The sequence below is a fragment of the Liolophura sinensis genome, chromosome 1 (genome assembly GCF_032854445.1).
Source record: "Liolophura sinensis isolate JHLJ2023 chromosome 1, CUHK_Ljap_v2, whole genome shotgun sequence".
Taxonomy (NCBI): Eukaryota; Metazoa; Mollusca; class Polyplacophora; order Chitonida; family Chitonidae; genus Liolophura; species Liolophura sinensis.
Window position 1 is genome coordinate 75,447,581 of NC_088295.1, and position 19,852 is coordinate 75,467,432.

The window sequence follows — 19,852 nt, forward strand, 5'->3', positions numbered from 1 at the left end:
GGTTAACCTGTAAAACAGTCATAACCTCCATTTTGACACATATAAAGGGCATGTTTCCACGTTGGTCATTGCTTGGCTCCACATTTCGAAACCAATTTGTTTTCAGCTAAGCATGCAGTATTGTTCATCAATTAGAAAAATGTCATACTTTGTGGAAATGCAACACATTTAAAAATTTTAGACAATTTGGTTTATTCGTTTGGTAAGTCATTATTATTATTGTAATATAATAAAACAAAACAAATAATTAACAGATACTTGTGCAAAATTAATGAGAAAAAGTGCGACATAAGTGGCTTGGTAACAATACTGGTTGTGGGAGACCTTGAGATAAGTAAGTATTATCTCAGGTTGGGAGATAGGGATTGTTTATAGTACATATACATAGACGATAAGGATGTATACTTTTCACTTTTATTATCTGTATACAACTGTTCATAATGCTACAGTTGGCTATAGGTTATGGTACGGTTTCACAAATCCAGAAATTCGTGAATATGTTAAAATCCAGTGAGTATATGGATATGGTAAACTCTTATTAATTTGTATGGTAGAACACGATAAATCTCTGTATGAACCATATTTGCAAAAGATTTAAAATCCAACAAAGCAAACTATATATATATTCAAAAAGAGCTGGCATACGTCGACTTCCAGACCCTCGGCCGAATTCAGAGGACAAGATACCGTTCATCAACCTCAGTTTTGGTGACAGCGTGAAGGGGCGATATCTTACCTTCAGTTTCGACCTTGTGTCGTGCGTTCATCAACATCAGCTTTGATGAAGAATGGCGTAAACAGGCGAGATCTTACTTTCGCTTTCGATCGTGCGTTCGTCAGCATCAGCTTTGATGTAGAACAGCGTGAAGAGGCGAGACTTCCGTATCCCAGGGAATCTTCTTGTTCCCAGGGATGAAGACCAGTATGATGAGATAGGCTGTGAGGGTGCCTAGGAAAAACACCCAGAACTGGAGTCGGTCAATGACGGCCGCGATCCTTTGCCACTCCACAATGGCCACCTTCTTCTTGAGAAGCTCTTCCGGGGTTGGGGTGTCTGTCTTCTCCGCGGAGCTCTCAGTCAAGAGGGCCTGATCCTCGTCTTTAACCGGATTAGCGCTGCCATCATGAAACTTGTCATGACTACAGGTTGTCTCCGCGGCATTGGGCTTATCGCGATGGTTGCAGGATTCGTCAACGTCAGACTTGTCTGAGTCTGAATCCGTATGAGGGGCAGAGGAAGCTTGCGGTTGGGGAACATCAAATATAGTGTCTATGGCTTCGTGGTTACTGGTGCTAGGAGTGGGGCACTGGGCAGCGGCACCTACGGAGGAGAGATTCCTCGTAACAACCAGACTGCCACGGTTATGGTCATATCCCAGCCATCCAACGTTCTTCTGTTTGATATTTGTTCTGTAAGCTTTCCTCGGATGAACCTCTACTTGATGGACATTTCGAGCGTGACCATTGCCCTGATCGAGACTGTCCTTACCTCGACCCTTAGTGTTTTGTCCTTGCCGTGTCTTCGCTGGTTTCCTGTCAGCATCGTCCTCTTCTTCATCCTACAATAACACAGAGAAGCCCGTAACGATTTACCACCGCCCAGTGGAGAGCTCATGTATTTAGTGAATCGAAATTTAGTAAATACGCAGTATGTATAAGTCACACCGCAGGCCGATTCCACTGATCAAAATTGATAAGCTCTTCACAATACATAGTTTTGGTAATTGACAATGAAATTTTAAACCATTTATCTTAAGATAACATTTACGCAGTGGTCAAAATTTTAATATCTTGGGTCTAAAAGTAAATTTTAAAATTGTAAGCCGGCCCCATACTCCTTACAGCGCACGCGTCGCACTCTAGCTTTCGCTTTACATCATTGTTACCAATATATAATTTTGTACAGACATCTTGAACAACGTCGAGGTCACTGAGGTCACAGTGTTGAGACAGGAAGTGAAAACACAACAATCCATCTCAACCTTTGTCTCTAATAATATAAAATACACAAGCACTCTCTTTTTCTAGAGTATGTACAACATGACTGTAACCAAAACCTGAAACAATTTTATTGATGAATGCTGGTTAAATAGTTCCGCGCAAGGAGGCACGTGATGAGGCTAAGCCTAAACAAACCAACGTGCATCTCAAAGACTCCAAAGGTAAGCTTGTCTGTTGGTGGCAGTTATGTAAACCGAAAGGTTGAGAGCGGCGCAAGCGGTGTAAGGAGTATGAGCCAGTGCAGCCAGGACAGGAAGTATGCATCGTTGACGTCAGTAACGAAAATTTCCGACCACTGAAGTTGCTTAAAAAGATTGACATAAGTTTCTTCACTTCCTTTGAAACAATAATGTTTGTTTTAAAGTTCCTTTTCATGTATCCTATTAATTTAACAATGGCTGTGTGAAATTAGTCACAGACTTGATGTTTAAGACATACTGAAAGGATGGGAGATAAATGCGTTTTCCTTAATTCTCTCTATTAGATTGAGAACAAAAATTCATTTAAAGGCACGTGTGAGGATACTTTCTTCTACTGTTGACACCAGAGCTATTTCTGCATTAGTTATAATTTTATTAACAAATTCTTACTTTTTGAGAATTACCTGAGGAATACCGGGCTTACAACACATTTTTCAGATTGGTGTAAATTTATTGAGCGTTGGATGTGGCAAGGTGCGTCTCTTAAGAGAAAGTGTTTTGAAACGGTACAGCCACAAAGGCGTATATGGGCATCAGAACAGCAGCAGACATGCATATGTACACTACTGCTTGTATATCAACACAAACAACACAATGGCCAGAGTACCATTGTTTCACAATTACTCAGAGACACAAGGCTCTGAACGTTCAAAACCTTGTAAACAAATGTTAGCCTTTCATTAGATAAGGTTTGTCCAGAACTTCAACACGTAAGTAAATTAAAAAAAAAGCCCTTTGTAGGCTTAGACTTCGAGATGTGAACGTACCAGTGTTATCGTCTCTGCGATAGCCTTGATGTCGTGGGTAATACATAGAAGTGTGGAGAGTATCGTCAGACAGAAGTAGCGGAGCCAAGCTGGTGCTCGAGGGGTTCGAACTCCGCGGTGATACAAGTTAATTACCAGCACGGCCATTATCACCGAGAATGACGTCATCGTCATCACACAGCACAGGTAGATACCTGTAAAATCAATTATTAGTGCTTCTCACAAGATCATGTAACTTGCTGGTGAGTTCACTCTCACTATGTGTAATTTGGTATAACCTTCTTCGGTATACTAGTATATATACATATATCGTACAAAACAAATGGATGAAAATTTCTCAAAGATATCGTGAAACGGCTGGTGAGCGATCAACTTTTAAAAGAGAACCAACATTGTTATTGTATTCATATTCCAAAACGTAGTGTAAACCTACATCCAATGTATTGCAGCAGTCGTCTAATACTGCTCTGTACGGAAGAGATGTGGTATAGGCAGATGTTTACACTGAAAGGTAGTGTCAGCGGTCGTCTTACACTACTTAGTAGTGGGCAGAACTGATGAAGGCAGATGTTTACACTGAGATGTAGTGTAGGCATTGTAGACATAATCAGCACTATAGAATGATGGGCAGATGTCCTAAATCGTTTCCATACATTTATTTTTTTATAATTTATTTATTTGATTAGTTTTTCACGCCGTACTCAAGAATATTTCACTTATATGACTGCGGCCAGCATTATGGTGACAGGAAACCGGGTAGTTTCCAGGGCAAACCCACGACAATCAGCAGGTTGCTGGCAGATTAAACATTTGTATGTGCAGGTAATATTTGTTAAGTGATTACGATTATCTATTACCTAAAGTAACGAAAGTAAGCCTTCCTCTTTTCATTATTATCAGATGACCATATGATACCCTGGTTAATGGTTAATGTGTGTCTGTATGATAATTAATTAACATCTATTATATAAAAGGTCTGTCTATGATTTATTGGTGTCCTTACCAATAAGCGGCACTGATTCGGAGGATGCAGGCACCTCCTCGGCTATCAGTAACATGAACATCGAAAAGGCCAAGAAGACGGACAGTCCTAACGTGACCTTCTCCCCTGATGTGGCCGGCACCCAGAACGTCAGCAGAGTAAGGACAGACAGCATGATACACGGAATGATAACGTTGAACACGTAGAAAAATGTCCTCCTGCGAATGTGCAGTTTGTACACGAGGTCAGTGTGCGGCTCGACGCAACACGATTCCTGGCGCTTGCTCTTCTCGAGCGTCGCCGAAAGCAGGTCCCATTCGCTGTTGTTCACATAGGCCTGCATATCGATGGGATGATCTTCTTCAAGAGGAACGAAGCTGAGGGCTTGGTCATTGTAGATCCAGGAACCGAATCGGAGAACACAAAATTGGTCGTCAAACGGGAAATACTTGATGTTCACTTGGCAAGAGCTGTGTAGCTTGACCGGAACTGGCCACTTGACATTGCCGTTATGACAAACCAGCACATACTGACCGGCAACGAACCCTGTGGAACTGCCATCGGCGCTGAAATGAAACAAACAGTATAGACGATAGGTGGAGAATATAACATAAAAAGACATGGAGAGCAAAACCAGAGCAGCGACGACAAGTGATCATACGTTACTGATGAAATCCGGCTTCTTGTCATTTTCCTAAGATAGCCTCCTTTCCCGGACGAAGTATACCTTCACGAAAAATGGCCCATTTTGACAGAAGTTTGGCGTATCGTAGACAGTATTGGTACCGCATGCCCTTAACATGCCAAAGGCCTACAGCTGTACCAAGGCGTAGACAAACTTTGAACAGTCTATATTTTTATCTTGTTATTAACATCCATGGCAGTCAGTTTAAGAGAATAATCTTATCCCTAACTGATTTATTTATTTAATTTGATTTATTTGATCGGCGTTTTACGCCGTACTCAAGAACATTTCACCTATACGACGGCGGCTAGCATTATGGTGGGTGGAAACCGGGCAGAGCCCGGGGGAAACCCACGACTATCCGCAGGTTGCTGACAGACCTTCCCACGTACGATCGGAGAGGAAGCATGATCTGGACTTGAACTCACAGCGACCGCATTGGTGAAGGACTCCTGGGTCATTACGCTGCGCTAGCGCGCCACCCCTAACTGATCAGAAAGAACAAATTTGTTTTTAATAAGTATTTATATTAAACGACCCGTGATGTCAAGTAAGCACTGACCGTACTGTATGTAATCATGATTTTACACTGCCAGCACTTGTAGTATCCCTGACGAGAACGGAAGTTCCAAACTGCAGTTGAAATACAACTATGTAGAAAACTGAGAAGGTTTTAAGGTTTTCTTTTCTCATACAATAAAAAGATTAATCTGTTATTTAAATGATGCTAAACACTATTCTAGGACGGCATCCGGGTCTATGAGTGCATGTAGCTTAGTCTCTCTCCTCCCCCTTCCCCCGGTACCTGACGAATAAAACCGTGAGCTAACCAGCAGGAACTGGATTCGAACTTTGGACTACATGGATAAAGGTCAGCGAGAACGTCACTGTGCGTCTTAGATAACTCATCTCCCATAAATAAATACACTGAGTGTAAACAATATTGAAAAAGGAGCAGTAATCTGAGAAATATGGCTTCTAAAATTACTTGATAATTAGGCTGGTTTTATGCATTTTTTCCGCCAATCTTCGGTAGTTGCCACCGAATTACGTCATAATAAGTCCAACCTTGAGGAGCTGCCAGAGCTATGCCATTTAGTTTAGTGTCAAAAAAGCTACAAGAGTGACAACGCGCATATCACATTTCTGCACGAAATGATTTGCTGTTCTGTGTACGCTGGGAAAAAAGGTAATAGAAGAACCCTACTGTTATGTTTTTAGGTTTCCAGACGATTTGGTCCTCGGGAAGGCGTGGATTTACTGATCAAGACGGAAGGATTTTGTACCCACCCAAAACAGACGTATTTGCTCTCGTTATTCTACAGCTGCACGTTACAGGAGGAAAAAAGCTGAATTTCAACAACGGCACTTGCACACTGTAGTTATAAATTACTAATAACTCAACTGAAAACTCACTGATGATAAATCTCTACATTAACGCCGACTTTCACATAGCTGTACGCGATCATGTGCCCCTATAGGCATAGGCTATTCGGAATGCCGAAAATAACACGTATTGATCGTTGTCTTCGAATATAGGTACGGATTTAGTCACTCGCGGAATAGAATGATATCAATTTAAAGCGGACAGAAGGAAAGAATAGTAAATATGTTTTTAATCTTAAGTTAAACACTCGAAATGTACAGTGTAACACAGGATAAAGCTATAGCGTACTAGGAAATGCTTGGGCATAGGTCAAATTAAAGTCTGACTTCAACGTCGTCCACTATGGATTCAAATTGATACAGCAGTATATTTTACTTCTGTGTAGCTTCGAAAATGTCATCTTTTGGATACTACTTCCCAGGTTATTTAGACCAGCTACAAACTTGGGTTGCTCATCTGTGACGTCACCCGCTGATGTTACCTTTCCTCGGCCATTGATGCGCACAAATTATAACACCTGTATTTTTTTTTTACATGAAAATGCTATTTTAGAGCCTGTGGGATTGGTTACCTTTGCTTCGATCAATGTAGTACAAATGTATAGCCATAAACGAAGTATAAATGAAGATGTGGATAATTGGGCTATAAAAGGGGCTCTAACACATTATTGTATAACTTCATGACTCTATACTATGACACAGGCCTTGCAGGATATATAAAACAATTACTCACTTGTTGTATATAAAAGTATCAGGGAGCCACACTCTGTGGGATGGTATTCGCATTGACTGTAAGTTGTTGAAATCTTCCGGGTTCCAAGACAGACTTAGGTCCTGCCATACCTTCCAGCACAATACCATGAAACATTTGAAATATTGTAAGGTTGATCATGGATCTTTGGATTTTAAATTACGACCTAAAGACAACTTGTAGCCCAGCAAAATGTCATTATGAAAGCAATTAATTCGAACGGGAGCTACTTTGGTCAGACGGTATATGATACATATACAATCGACCGCACGGGCATGGGTTTGGCTGGAGAATGCACCCTGGTATTTGTGTAATTACTTGAGAAGAACAAAGCAAACTCTTCATAATACAGCATAATACGGCACGGAAGGTGCCCACAAAGTCTGCCGGGTGTCAACATGGCGAAACAGAAGAGGGCTAACTAACGGCTGAATGTAAGTGGAGACATCCAGATACACCCATTGTGCCATGGTGGAGGAAACAAAGCCTTTGCGCCTCACCAGATCTCTCATATTTCACATACTGTGACTCTTAATTACATGGCATTTCCTAATGAAAGCATTTCCCGAGCAGGCTGGCGTGCCCAATTAGCGAATGCTTCAGTAATGCTTCTTGTGTGTATGTGTGAATGCTTGACGTTTTACTTCGCACTTGTCGCAACAATGTTCAGTCATATGACGACTAGGAGTCATTAGGTGTGTGCACACACTGTGTGTTCTTGTGGCAGAGCGAATCTATGTAAACTTCTGTCTCCAGACGTGACACTTCACACAGTCACATTATACTAACACCGGTCCAACCAGTCTTGTTTCCTTGTGCTAACCTTCCAATGCTCAGCGCCAAGCGAGGCTGCACCACGTACCATTTTTTATGTGTTTGGTATTACTCGACCTGGGATCAAACTCGGGTCGACCGATACCAAAGTGCTGTGTGCCCAGGTGGGACGCTCTAACCATTAGGCCACCGAAACGGCCAGTGCTGCCAAGCACATGCACCTTAACATTGCCAAATACTTGCACGTGGGGGTAAGATTCCATATATAGGACTCATTTCTGACACATTCTTCTTCAACCTTAGACCGCTTCGATGGCCTGCTTAGAGCCTCAAGTCGGGAGACCCCGGGATCAAACCCGGGTCGGATCCGGATACGAAAGACTTTAAAAATGGTACATGCTGCTTCCTCGCTTGGCGCCCAGCATTGAGGTTGGACCAAGGAAGCATGATTGGTTGGCCGGGTGTCACTATAATATGGCTGGGTGTGGCGGCAGCACTTTGGCGGCATGGACACGCCCTGCTATAAGAAGACACACACCTAATGACTCCTCGTCGTCATATGACTGAAAAGTTGTTAAGTACGACGTTGAGCGCCAAGCATACATACCTTCATGCTGTTGGTCTTCCTGAGGTCAACACACCTATTTTGTCGAGAAACGGTCTATGCCGAATGATACAATTAGAAAATACACACGGGCTCCTATGAAAGCGCCAGATAAGTAGAAACACTGGTCACCAAAAGTTAAAGTGCACATAAATACGACTTTTGTATTTATGCATTTGCGTATTTCTTTGATTATTTTCTAACGACATATTAAAATATTTCATATATACGATGGAGGTAAGCTTTATGGGTTGAGAAAAACTGGAGTACCTGGGGGTAAACCACGGACCCTTTACAATTTATTGACGAACTTCCGTTCGTCAATAAATTCGTTCCACCCTTCGTTAATGGTGGAAGACCGTTACACAACGCACACGGCCACACGAGTTTCGTCGACCATTTATTGTCAACAACGCCTGATGAACAAACTCTGAGTTTTCACTCTCATACTTTATCCACAGATTCTCTGTCCAAGGCCGGGATAGAACACGCATCTGGTGTGTCCTACCCTTTGAAGAGACAAGCTACCAGACCGTTGTTCGAGACTCACCTGGTCAATAAACACGCTGGTCGTCAGAATCTGATGCCTTTCGTCCTAAAACGGAACGATTTAATTAGGCATCAAACTTAAAGTTATTTCATATGATGCGTGTATTAAAATTCCAGGGGCGCAACTTCGAGAAATTTCCAAAAAGCGTGTTTGTTTGTTTTGCTTTAATGAACAACATCCACGTTGTACCTAAGTATAGTGTTTGCACATTGCATTGACTCAGGCAAAAAAAACAAAAACCCAAAAAAAATCAACAGAAAAAAAACATAACAAACAAACAAAAGAAAAACACAAAACAAATAAACGACAGACTTATTGAACTTAGCTTATTTTGTGAATCCAGAGGACGATTCTACAAAGCCATTTCTGACTTTAGTCAACCCCCCCCCCCCAAAAAAAATGTCTTTCCAAAAACCCGCAGTTTTTGGTGCTGAAAACTGAAATTTGAATTCTTTTGGCTTAAGACAACACTGATGAGGTGGACAAAGTTTTACTTTATAAAACCAAAAAATAAGCTTTAAGATCGTATTTCAAATTTTGACTGAAGCCAGAAATGTCTTTGTGGAATGGGTCGAGGGTCCTTGTAGATTTTTTTGATCGAACGATTTAACAACAGTGAGCATCACCCTAAAACACACCATACCCTGAGTACCCCAAATCCATGCTCTGGGATATAAAGATCCAGCAAAAAGAAATATCCTTACACCTCAGTAACATGTCAGAATGCAAATTTCTGCTGGCCCACGCAAGATCAACAGGTTTTTAGCTTTTCCCCATGTGTCTGGACATTTTAATCAGTTTCTTGTTAAGACGCTTCCAAGTTGTATAACCAACAGTTAGAGGTAGAATGAAACACGATGCGTCAATGGATGCTGGTTAGTGGCCGTGCAATTATATTCCAACCAATTTGGCAGGAAGTTAATTATGCTAATAAAGGCCAGGTATGCAATACAATGCAATATTCCGCGCGAAATCCTGTCCAAGTAAAAAGTTTAGCTTTACCCACCTATATTTTGATATAAAATTTCATACATATGACAGTTTTTGGAAAGTTCAATGAAGCTGGAAGTCGTCGATGTGACTGACATGCGGCTACTAAATTGGCACACCTACCAGGTCAATAATCTGATTAAGTCTTAACCCAAATTTCACAGTGATCACTCCTGACGTGTTGGTAGATGGTCTGACAGCTATTTCATACCCATCCATGATCTCCTGAAAGAGTCGTTGCTCGTCGGGAACTCGTTCTTCATACCGTTGTGTTTCTGAAAGGAAAAACCCATCCATTTCTATATTATATTTCTATATATTTCCATAAACCCCGTCATACGGCCCCGTTCATTATTGGTAGATGTTTACTATATAATAACTACATTTCTAGGTTACACATTAACAGTTAACTCAAAGAAAGGCATCCGAGTTGACAGTTTTGAGGCCGTTTCATATGCCCATGTGATATTTCTTGAATTAAGACAATTATATTTACCTATTTGTTAAACATAATATATAATTATAATACGGTAAACATTTTAAGGTAACAACCGTATCTACTGAATGTAAAAAAAGCTAAAGACAGCAACCGTATCTACTCATTGTAAACATTCTAAAGGCAGTAACCGTATCTACTGATTGTACACATTCTAAAGGTAGCAACCGTATCTATTGATTGTAAACATTTAAAGGTAACAACCATATCTACTGATTGTACACATTCTAAAGGTAGCAACCGTATCTACTGATTGTAAGCATTCTAAAGGTAGCAACCCTATCTATTGATTGTAAACATTTAAAGGTAGCAAAAGTATCTATTGATTGTAAACATTTAAAGGTAACAACCGTATCTACTGATTGTAAACATTTAAAAGTAACAACCGTATCTACTGATTGTAAACATTTAAAGGTAGCAACCGCATCTACTGATTGTAAACATTTAAAGGTAGCAACCGCATCTACTGATTGTAAACATTTAAAGGTAGCAACCGCATCTAGTGATTGTAAACATTTAAAGGTAGCAACCGTATCTACTGATTGTACACATTCTATAGGTAGCAACCGTATCTACTGATTGTAAACATTTAAAGGTAGCAACCGTATCTATTGACTGTAAACATTCCAAAGGTAGCAACCGTATCTACTGATTGTAAGCACTCGAAAGGTAGCAACCGTATCTACTGATTGTAAACATTTAAAGGTAGCAACCGTATCTACTGATTGTAAACATTCTAAAGCAGCGACCGTATCTACTGATTGTAAACATTTAAAGGTAGCAACCGTATCTACTGACTGTAAACATTTAAAGGTAGCAACCGTATCTACTGATTGTAAACATTCTAAAGGTAACAACCGTATCTACTGATTGTACGATGTCAACTATAGGCCTGTATGTAGGAGTGATACACATATACAGGCCCGTACATGGGAATGTGGTGGGTTTCCCGCGGGCTCTGCCCGATTTCCTCCTACCATAATGCTGGCCGCCGTCGTATAAGTGAAATATTCTTGAATACGGCGTAAAACACCGTAAAATACGACAAATACGCACCTGTTCATACTTACCGTTATGAGCTGCCGTCACAATTCCAGACAGAAGAACGACATACAGACAGAATTTAATCCCTTCCATTTTTCCACATCAGAAGTCAGCGAAATATTGGGTATTGTCTGGGAACACAAAGCTCTTCATTAAAAACTTGACTGTATATACATACCTGTATAACCGTGATCGAAATCAGTTTTATGTGGTGAACGCAATGAAAATTGAAGCAGTCGTGGGAAATTGATCCTATTCTATAAGGGATTAACATGCAAAATTTGGGACGAAGAATATTTTGACTACAAGAAGAAGATACACCTTACTTTAAATCTGGAATTCAATAATCAAACAGCAAACTTCAACCATGCCCAAAAGGGGGCAAAGCGATTTGTTAGGTGTCACCAAGGACAGGTAAAGGAACAACCTGGTATATGGGTAAGGTAAAATATGGTGTCTTGTAATGGGATGATCAACAACGACTGGTAACTGGCATGGTAAGCATCAATGTCCATATTTTACAGCTAAAGAAAAATTCGCAAGAAACAGGGAGAAGTGAATAGGCCTATGATGTCTTGTTACTGGCTGATTACCACAGACAGATAAATGAGCAGGATGGTGAGAACGGCCAAATGATAGGCCCGTGTTAAAAGACAGGGCCTCAAAAGTTTCTCCGTTGTCAAAAATTTGGCTGATCTGTGTCAAAAGAGCGAACAACTGACCGACAGAACAGCAACTTTTACAGCTGATTATCACAACAAAAAGGCGATAGATTTCAAATTTAATCTGTACCGTGAGAAAATAATTTCCAAAAATTTCATTCCAAAAACTATTCGTTTTTCAAGGGCCATCAACAACCCTGCTGAACAGAACATATGGTAATGCTGCATGGAATTATTAATAGCAGATTTATTTTATTTCATGAAGTTTTAACTTCTATTATCAGTTACCATACAATGTAATAAATACCTTAAAGGTGAAATAATGAGACACAAATAGACCTCATATAACTGAATTTACCTCAACTTATCGGAAGCCAAAGTGTGCATTCGATCTTTACCCCCGAGTTTCTATAATTATACACTTTACAGCTATTTACGGGCATTAACCAGCCTGCCGTTTGCATTCAGAATTGTTTTCCATTGATACCATTTCTATATTTAGGCATATTAAGTCAGCAGGTGGCCTGTGCATGTAACACAGTTTTCAGAAACACGCTAACAATACATTAACGCTAAACTGTTGTATTACCAGATCGGAAGGCCTGATAACTTGAAAGTCTGCTGAAGTCACAAATCACGGTATAAACTCGATGACAAATGAAGCTGTAGGCCACATACTCCAGGAGTTCTGTGGGATTTACTTTCTAGGGAATGGAGTGACAAGTGTCCCACCGTTTTAGAATTTGTGATAGCAGTATTGACTTTATTTAATACTTCGACTTGATAAAGCGCAGTGTTGTATCATTGTATTCCTGTCAATGTGTCGGCAGTTGTATAAATAAGAACGACAGAAAAAAAGCCACAGCTTTGTCAGTAAACCAATTGACCGTATAAATATCAAGTATATTGGCTATACGTGTAGCATGGTAAGCCTCGATGTCCAAATGTGACGATTATGACAAATTCGTAAGGAACAGAATTCCCTTACGTTACTAGTCACCAAAGGATTACGAACTTTCCATGAAAGTGCAACAAACTGCTATAGAGATTAACTGATTTGTTTAGAGACGGAGGACACAACCGTAAAAAGTATATCCGAAATATAATATAATTAATAAGAGATAATGTAATCTTTACCCGTCAGACTTTTCCCACAATAAGAAGATGTGTTGCTGTTTGTCTTTATGTATCTAATTTTATAATTAACTGGTATGTATTTCAAAGTAATGGTTGATCATCAATGCATTCAAAAAGCATTAAGCATCTTGCTTTTTTTGCTACTTGTCACCTATGTACAGGTGTCTGTAAAATCCCTCACTGTCACCAACAAATTGCTTTTCGTCAGTGAAGCGTAACACCAGAAAAACACCACGTAACACATGAGTGTGTTAGACATATATATTATTGCACACAAATACAGTTAAAAACACCTTTCTAATTTATATTGTACATAAGCTTGTTTTCTTGGCGAAATTTTAACTTAACCCAGGTTGCGTAATAGTTATAATGGTTTTTATCAATGCTGTCATGAAACGGTAGATTCTTGTTAAAAATCTTTTTGCCTATGGGTTCTCTTTGTTCTCTTCTAAAGACCATTTCTTGTGAAGGTAACTGATATTCTCCGAGACTGTATAAGAGAATTGGGAACAGTAGGTTGAAATTAACCATTTCAAGAACATCTTGACCATGTCCTGTGCTAAGCGGCAGCCGCATAGCGATAAATGCCGGTAACTCGTACAAACGAACTCCTCGACTGAAAAGTATTAAACACCTTTTACAAAAATACAAGAAAATTGAACACAATTCCAGAGACCGAAATTCTATCAGGGCTGAATAACTCCACTTTTTGTAGTTGCCAATTTACCACGCAGTTTCTCAATTTGTATTTTGGTGTCCCTTGCCGTGTCTCAACAGCCGGGGCTGGCACACTAGGCGGCTCGTCTCTTCAGGAGCAACTGCTCTGATAGGTTCTCCCAGCGTGCTGCAAACAGACGAAGATTATCTGTCAGCCACAGACTCAGGTTTGCCCAAGGCCTCGCTGTTTTGTGTGCAAAGTCTGTGTCAAGTTCCGATTACCATTTTCGCCTCCGGCTGGCTCATTAAGGAGAAAATAAATGTAGAGAGGAGTACAATAGTGAAGTTAATAGTTTTTGGGGATATGCTTATAATAAGGCGGCCGAGAAATTGGTTGACATGTTGATGGAATCTTTCATAACGCCATACCACTAAGCCCATGGCGTCCTGGAAGAACCAAAGTTAAACTTCAGCGCCCGTGTTTTATCAAGCAACTCAACACTCAAGTCGTAGATTGTAAGTCCTTAAAAAAGCCAAATTCAAAATAGGAAAAGACTCAAATTGGGGGTAGTGTAATGTCCTGCAGTAATGAATCTGTGAGTCTAACCTTTATGGAGTGAGACATTTTAGTTGTAGTTGTGTTTGAATTTTTGACCAAAGTCTTCAGACGTTTGACAAATACGGACCGAGATCTTAATGGACATATAATATAGAGGGATTAAAAGAATAGAGGTTTAAATTTGCTGAAGATTAAATGTGGTCCGTTTTTATTCATAATATGTTAAGTTTGTTCCGCAGAACGATGAGAGAGCGAACTAAAAATAAAATTCAATGCAAGTCAAGGGAGCACAAAATGACGGTGTGCCGATGGGAAATATCACAGGTCATCAGGCATACACACATACACACATACATACACACATACACACACACATACATACATACATACATACATACATACATACATACATACATACATACATACATACATACATACATACATACATACATACATACATACATACATACATACATACATACATACATACATACATACATACATACCCCAGTTTCACTTGTAATTTATAAAGAAATAGCACAACTGTAATTGACAGTAAAAATAAAAGTTTTTCTGTCAAAATTCCACATATTAAACATGGCAGAATGTTATCTATCTTTAAGAACAATTAAGAATTTTACTGCTGGATATCAAGTCGTTTCTATAATTGTAAGGCTTACCAGTTCAGAATATAAGTGAAAGACTTTAAGAAAATCCTTTTATTCACATTTAAGAGAATTCAATGTGTGGGACCAAACACATTTGTAGCTTACAGTTCTTCACAGAGGACAAGAAATTTGCTCAAAGGCGTGCCCTATGGAGGTAGGATCAGGCCATCATCGTACCCTCGTCCTGTCGCTCGGCAATGATATGAAGCCATAGCACAATAAGACGAAGCAATGACACGGTGGCACAATAAGACGAAGCAATGGCACGATGGCACAATAAGGTGAAGCAATGGCACGATGACACAATAAGACGAAGCAATGGCGCGATGGCACGTAGTGCATAGATATAACATATACGATGGTGGCTTGTATGCATCATTTAAAGGACAAGACAGCCCCTGACTAAAACACATTTCAGTCAAAAGCATGATAGTCAAGCTTTCTAAAAAGAATCATACTTTATTATATTAATGAGATTTAACCGAATAACAAAACGACAATACCACACAAATGGCTGGTGTGAATCGAGAAGGACATCTTGAGAATTTTATCCAATCAAACAATCGCTATCAGGTTTCGTGGCATAAGTTGTGACGTAGCCTTTACCCATTCATGCCATGGAGTGACATATGATAACACAGAACTACTGCATAAGACATCATTTTGAGATCGATTACAACGATTTATTTACGTGTAGCCGAAGGGCCATTTCACACAGGTCTGTATCATTTACGGACCACCATGCCTTGACGTAAAATCAGTTGATTTACACGCCGTGTAATATTCAATGACGGTATCACGAATTATCCGACAGCAGCATACCGTCTCGGCCCAAACCGAATTCATCTTCCCAGTAAACCTCAGGCATACTAAGATACTCTGTTCAAGTTATACAAATGCGTTTATTGTCGTTCATGTTAGTGTTTTGTCAACATGCAGTTGCTAAATAACAAATATCAGAGTCCGTGAAAAATTCATTAGGGATGCCGAAGGTTTATAGGAATGAGAAGACATCTCACAGGACAACACTTAAAATTAATTAATATAAAAATAAAATTAATCTTATGATGTAATATTTTTTCTCTTAATTCATTACAACTGAAGGAATTAAAATTTATCCTTTGTTTTTTTTTCTGTTTTCTTTTATAAAATGCAGTAACATTAATGAAACGTCGTGTTTAAGCCCAGGTGCTTTCTCTGACGTCCGCGATAGCTAGGTCAGCACTGCTCTCTTCTTAGAAGCCACCACTACAAAATTGAAGTATTAAGACCAGCGACAGTCAGATGCCTAGATCAGCTTCAGTGGTGCTTAGATTTATTTCCACTGGTGTCAGAATTGAGCATGAATCCAGTTGTACAATAATCCTATTGCAATTTTGTAAATATTTAATAGGGATCAAAATCAACGGCACAACCCTCCCGGAAGCTACGTTCTGAGCCAGGAATGCCCCGGCCGGGCATCCGAAGGCTACTCGTAAACTGTACAATTGATATAGTAGGTCTACTGTATGAACAGTTCAAGCAGTGGAAGAAATATCCTTCCAGTATGTCCAGTTTCCGAGAAAGCTATTTATCACTTGGTCCTTCCTCGTTGAAGTCTATAATTTCAATCTGCCATAGGCTACTACTTAGACTGTTACATGGTAAATACCTTTGACATTAGAGAGCTAGAGTAAACGTGACTTCATCTGCTTTCGATAATGGAGACGCGCTGACGCTGTGACAATACGAAGTTTCACCAAACTTTTACTGGGTTGAAAAAGATCTGAAAAACACTTTTAATGCCGGTTTAAGATACTTTGAATGGTAGTCTTTCGGTGGACACAAACAGTGGTGTCAGGTGCTGTCCTTTACTTTAACAATATAAAACTATGCGTAACTGTCTTTGATTTACACGCGGGTTTAAACAGTCAACACCTTGCTGGATATGTTTTCATATCGGTGCACGGGAACAGTTCTCACCTGAGAAAACAGTTTGTGTGGTAGATGTCCTATTTGCTGTATTTTGTGCATGTGCTATCTGCTGTATGTGGTACATGTCTTCTCTCCTGTATGTCGTACATGTGCTATGTGCTGTATGTGGTACATGTACTATCTGCTGAATGTGGTGCATATACATGTACGCGAACTGAATTCGGTATCTGATACACAAATGCCATTTATGATATGTGATGTATATGTGCTGTCAGGTGTGTGTGGTACATGTGCTGTCAGGTGTGTGTGGTACAAGTGCTAAGTGCTGTATGTGATACATGTGCTGTCAGGTGAGTGTGTGGTACATGTGCTGTCAGGTGAGTGTGTGGTACATGTGCTAACTGCGGTATGTGGTACATGTGCTATATGCTGTATGTGGTACATGTGTTATCTGCTATATGTGGTACATGTGCTGTCAGGTGTGTGTGGTACATGTGCTAACTGCGGTATGTGGTACATGTGCTATATGCTGTATGTGGTACATGTGTTATCTGCTGTATGTGGTACATGTGCTGTCAAGTGTGTGTGGTACATGTGCTAACTGTTGTATGTGGTACTTGTGCTATATGATGTATGTGGTACATGTGCTATATGCTGTATGTGATACATGTTCTATATGCTGTGTGTGGTACATATGCTATATGCTGTATGTGGTACATGTGCTATATGCTGTATGTGGTACATGTGCTATATGCTGTATGTGGTACATATGCTATCTGCTTTATGTGGTACATGTGCTGTCAGGTGTGTTTGGTAAATGTGCTGTCAGGTGTGTGTGGTAGATGTGCTATCTGCTGTATGTGGTACATGTCCCAACTGCTGTATGTGGCACATGTGATATCTGCTGTATGTGGTACATGTACTATCTGCTGAATGTGGTATATATACATGTACGCGAACTGAATTCGGTATCTGATACACAAATGCCACTTATGATATGTGATGTATATGTGCCAACTACATGTATATGTCTGGCAGACACATTTCATCTTTAGTGTGTGATACATGTGTTACTTGGATGTAATACAATACGGGGTTTTAAATATGTGATAGATACAGATAGCATATATGTGTGTATATATACATATATGTGCTATCTTTAATACTTATACTGATACATGTATGTGATAGATATCTGGACATCGGTATATGATACATATGTTTCATCTGTTGTATATAGGCTTAATGAAACATTGTGGTGCAAATCAGTCCCATCGGGCGTATGGCACACTAAAATATCCCTAACACCAACTGGCCCTAATCCCATGTCACCTACGCAAAGTGTGCTTAATAATAGTAGAATGACCATTGATTAATATCTTTATGCAGATGTGTAGGGCTTATGTATGCTGAGCTCTGCGAGCTGGCGCAACAATTAATCAGTTCAAGACGGATAACACGTGAACTACGCATTCACACTGATTTCATGAAACCCTGCCCTAAATGATTTTCAGTCATACACTCTAGCAGTGCAGGCAAACACGTGGGGAAGACCGTGTTCTCGTGACAGACCCTAGACATCTACATAACCACGTACTCACCTCTCTGCTATGTTTACATGGTCTAGAATGCCATCATTATTCTCGCCGCCATGTTTGGTTGGAGATAGGTTTGCTGGCCTTTCGTAATGTATGCCGGGACTGTTCAGGCCTAACCCTCAGCCAAGCCCCGGGTTCGGTGGCCAGTGTTCGATAGCGCCTTCAATTATCGATTATTCTGCAAAGGCGTTCTGACAGAGGCTACTGCATAGCGTTAAGGCAGGGCCGACTGTGAGTGCTTGTGCTTAGCTGGATGATGTGTACAGCCCCGACAGCGTAGATGTACTCCTGTATCCCCTCCCAACAGATGGAGGGGTTTAGGGAACTTAACCGTGAAATTACATCCCGTGCCCCACCATGTTCCCACAAGTTAATGGAGAAAGCGGTTTTATGAAGGGAAAGCATTGCAGAATTATATTTATCTTGGCTCATTTAAATGGTACGCGTAATTATGTTACTTGAATAAGCAATCATTGTAAGCAGATAACTTACATAATAACTGATAATAGTTTACTCTGCTTCAGTTGTCTTTTTTTCAGCTGACAATTATTATGGTCAGTGTGTGCCTTAAAAAGATTGCTCATTTGCACTTGATTGCAGTAAATAAATGACACGGTGATAAAAGACAAGCCGTTAGTCTTATTTTCATGATAAATAGTTAAATATATTAAAAAAATGTTTGTGCAAAAGTTGATAATTAAAAAAAAAACATGGATGATAACATACAGCCTTTCAAAAATCACAAAACCATTCACCTATGTCTGGATTTCTCGATTGCAGTTTCTCACTCTCAGGCAGGTCATAACAGTGGCACGGTGATGGCTTATCAAAGAGGGAAAACCCACGACCATCCGCAGACCTTCCCACTTACGGCCGGAGAGGAAGCCAGCATGAGCTGGACTTGAACTCACAGCGACCGCATTGGTGAGAGGCTCCTGGGTCATTGCGCTGCGCTAGCGCGCTAACCGACTGAGCCACGGAGGCCCCCAAACATTCACTGAATACATGCATATATATATACGTCACATGTAGGAAGGTGCGTCAGTAACTTGCCAAACTTTGGTGTTTACGCTGGACCCACAGATTTCCTTAACCCCTGGAAGTAGTTCGTAAAAGTGAAAATAAATAAATAAATAAATATCTTAGTTAATCCCACGTTATCACTGTATGAGAGGAAGAGCAAGTCTTACAACACGTCACTTCCGGTGTATTACATACATTTGATACTACTGCCCTGAGTGGCTACTGAATATTCATAGAGCGACATCGTTTAACTTGAATGTTTGTGGTGTTTTTTATACTCTTTGCCGAAGATTCAGAATGGCTAAACCACTTCGTAGCTAGTATTGTTTATTATGTTATATGCATTACTTGCTATATTTTCGTTCAATAAATCTTTAATCTTTGATCCAGATCATGTGTATTAG

The 19,852-nt window shown here is 40.1% G+C and overlaps 1 protein-coding gene across 2 annotated transcripts; it reads right to left on the reverse strand.

The window, feature by feature from the left end:
• Window positions 1–196: 196 nt before the first annotated feature.
• LOC135482253 (neuronal acetylcholine receptor subunit alpha-5-like) lies at window positions 197–18,478 on the reverse strand. Of its 2 annotated transcripts, XM_064762141.1 has the most exons (9): window positions 18,429–18,470; window positions 13,757–13,873; window positions 11,257–11,361; window positions 9,814–9,965; window positions 8,701–8,745; window positions 6,755–6,864; window positions 3,972–4,516; window positions 2,969–3,162; window positions 197–1,559 (listed from the first exon to the last, which is right to left on the reverse strand). In XM_064762141.1, the coding sequence occupies exons 3-9, from the start codon at window positions 11,321–11,323 to the stop codon at window positions 843–845; spliced, it is 1,830 nt and encodes a 609-aa protein (XP_064618211.1). In that variant the 5' UTR covers window positions 11,324–11,361; window positions 13,757–13,873; window positions 18,429–18,470; the 3' UTR covers window positions 197–842. The 2 variants fall into 2 exon arrangements, with proteins under 2 accessions (XP_064618211.1, XP_064618212.1); XM_064762142.1 differs by lacking the exon at window positions 13,757–13,873 and having other exon boundaries at window positions 18,429–18,478.
• Window positions 18,479–19,852: the final 1,374 nt, after the last annotated feature.